General features: G+C 46.6%; 1 protein-coding gene across 1 annotated transcript; it reads left to right on the forward strand.

The window, feature by feature from the left end:
* Positions 1 to 1,473: 1,473 nt before the first annotated feature.
* LOC140779522 (uncharacterized) lies at positions 1,474 to 2,103 on the forward strand. The gene is made up of 2 exons (XM_073124620.1): positions 1,474 to 1,874; positions 1,941 to 2,103. Exons 1-2 carry the CDS (start codon positions 1,474 to 1,476, stop codon positions 2,101 to 2,103), a joined length of 564 nt encoding a protein of 187 aa, XP_072980721.1.
* Positions 2,104 to 2,336: the final 233 nt, after the last annotated feature.

Here is a 2,336-nt window from a genome sequence, read left to right on the forward strand (position 1 = left end):
TTCATAGAGACTACACCGCTTCCACCTATCATTAGTAGTCAGATTCTGACTAGGTAGTACCCTTACTCACTCAGCCCAGGGTTAAGGATAGAGTGTATTTTATATGACTATACTGTTAGCGGCCTACACTTGAGGTCGGGAACCTGTGTGGCATTCAGGTAGTTATACTGCATAGTCAAGACTAGATTATGATGACAGAAGAACATGATTATGAGGCGCGGATATAACTCTAGCGGTACCCGACGACGTAGGGTTAGGGCGTCTGTTGATGAGCCGAGGGCTCTCGATTCTCCCGCTGAGGGCGGTGATGATTTAGAGAGAGTGAGATATGGGCTTACAACCGGGGTCCTTAGTCTGATGGCCACAGACAACCGGTCACATATAGTGTCGCCATACACGTGTAGGTGGCATTACCGCTAGATGTGTATATATCCCCCCCTCGCTGTATGAGATGATGGATGATTATGTGATGGATAATTGTTTCTTGAGAGTATTTACCCTATATGGTGAATAGCTCGGTAAGCGATGATGAGTATGATTAATGCTTTGGTAGGCATAAGATGACTAAACTGCTCTTTTATTGCTATACATAATATGTAAACACTATGATTATGATGTGTACGAATAAGAGATTGTATCAAGCTTTATACCTGTGTGGACATAATCTTTATCGATTGTATTGATTTAGTAACTTATGTTAAGCCATCTCAACAAACATATTGTTATTGATAGCAAATATAGGCATACAATGTATATACACATGCGATTTTATTATTTTAGATGGTATGGATCCTACTCGCTGGGCTATAAGCTCACCACCTCTTGGTGACATTATTTCAGAGCTAGGGGACGCAGGTGTGGGTAGCGAGGAGTTTGTCTTTTAGTTGTATTAAGCCCCTACGAGGGCGTTATAATTGATGATGTATTTTGGACTTTAGCATTGTATTTTGTATGTATAATTGGAAGGCTTGTTGTGGCCTGTGGAATTTGTATCTGCACTCTTATTGTTGAGTTTAATTATGGTGAATTTGTGCTGTTGTGTACCTTGTGAAATCCTTGTACTGACAGGTCATGTGATGCAGCGCGTAGGGGGATTTATCCACGCGGTTTACACGTATATTTGAAGGTTTGGGTGTTTCAACTTGGTATCAGAGCCTAGGTTCATCATAAATCTGGCAAGTCTTCCTAGATATCATCCAAATACATAGGAAATGAATAATGATAATGAATAACTAGGAGTAATGAATAATAGAGTCACACACGACTTTTGATATACTTGTGATTTAAGAACTAAACTGCATTGAACTTACTAGGAATGCCGTCTAGACGTGCTCGGTCTGTTCGTGCGACTGGTCGTGGACGGGCTTCAGCCCCCGTTGCAAACCAACTGCCGGTACTTCAGCTAGCATTGAGACGTTGGGACAGCTTGTTAGACAGCAAAAGAGGCTCATCGAAGAGTTAGTTCGGGAGCGCATGGCGGCCATGTCTAGGATGCACATACCGACGGAGCCGTCAGGGCATTTTACTCCGGTTGAGCAGACTGGAGGTGGGTCCACCTGGTCGCTAAACCGGTTCATGCAGCTTAACCCCCATTTGTTCAGCGGCACGACGGACCCCATGGAGGCTAATAGGTGGATGGTGGATGTGCGGAAGATCCTAACCACTTTTGAGTGCCCGAAGAGTCGTCAGGTGACCTTTGCCACTTTCCTTCTCCGCGGGGAGGCGGAAGAGTGGTGGATAGCCATTGAGTGCATGATGCCGGATTGCCTTGCTGGGGAGTACATCACTTGGACGGCATTTTCGGATTCCTTCGACCAGAAATATTTCTTTGCATCCCTACGTTTCGAGCTGACGAGAGAGTTTACCCAGTTGAGGTAGGGGAATATGACAATGGCACAATATGAGGACAGATTCAATACCTTGTCCCGCTTCTGCCCTAGAGTTATATCTGACGATGCTGCTAGGGCTGACCAGTTCAAGATGGGCCTCCGGATTGAAATCCGCAAGCAGGTGAACATAGTGAAGAACCTGACATATGCAGAGCTAGTAGAGAGTGCGGGGATAGCTGAGAGGGACTTACTTGAGGAGCGCTCACAGCATTAGGAGCAGGCAGCGGGTCGTACCGGTCGCTTTGATGGGCGTCCATGTGGAGGCCATTCTGGTGGGACCTTCCTACGACCAAAGTGTCACCCCTATACTGGTGGCGTAGGATCTAGTGCTACCCCGAGTAGACCCAGCCCTCAAGGTTCAGGCAGGCCGAGTAGGGCTCGACCTTCTATTGGTGGTGGGAGGTCAGTCGCAGTATCGAGCAGTTCGGGCTGTGGGGGTTTTGCACG

The sequence above is a fragment of the Typha angustifolia genome, chromosome 15, assembly GCF_048772165.1.
Source record: "Typha angustifolia cultivar Huaian chromosome 15, ASM4877216v1, whole genome shotgun sequence".
NCBI lineage: Eukaryota > Viridiplantae > Streptophyta > Magnoliopsida > Poales > Typhaceae > Typha > Typha angustifolia.

Coding starts and splice junctions, on each gene's coding strand:
- LOC140779522 (XM_073124620.1), top strand. CDS start 1,474: ATGGCGGCCATGTCTAGGATGCACATACCGACGGAGCCGTCAGGGCAT. Junction 1,875..1,940: donor AGAGAGTTTACCCAGTTGAG/GTAGGGGAATAT, acceptor CTTCTGCCCTAG/AGTTATATCTGACGATGCTG.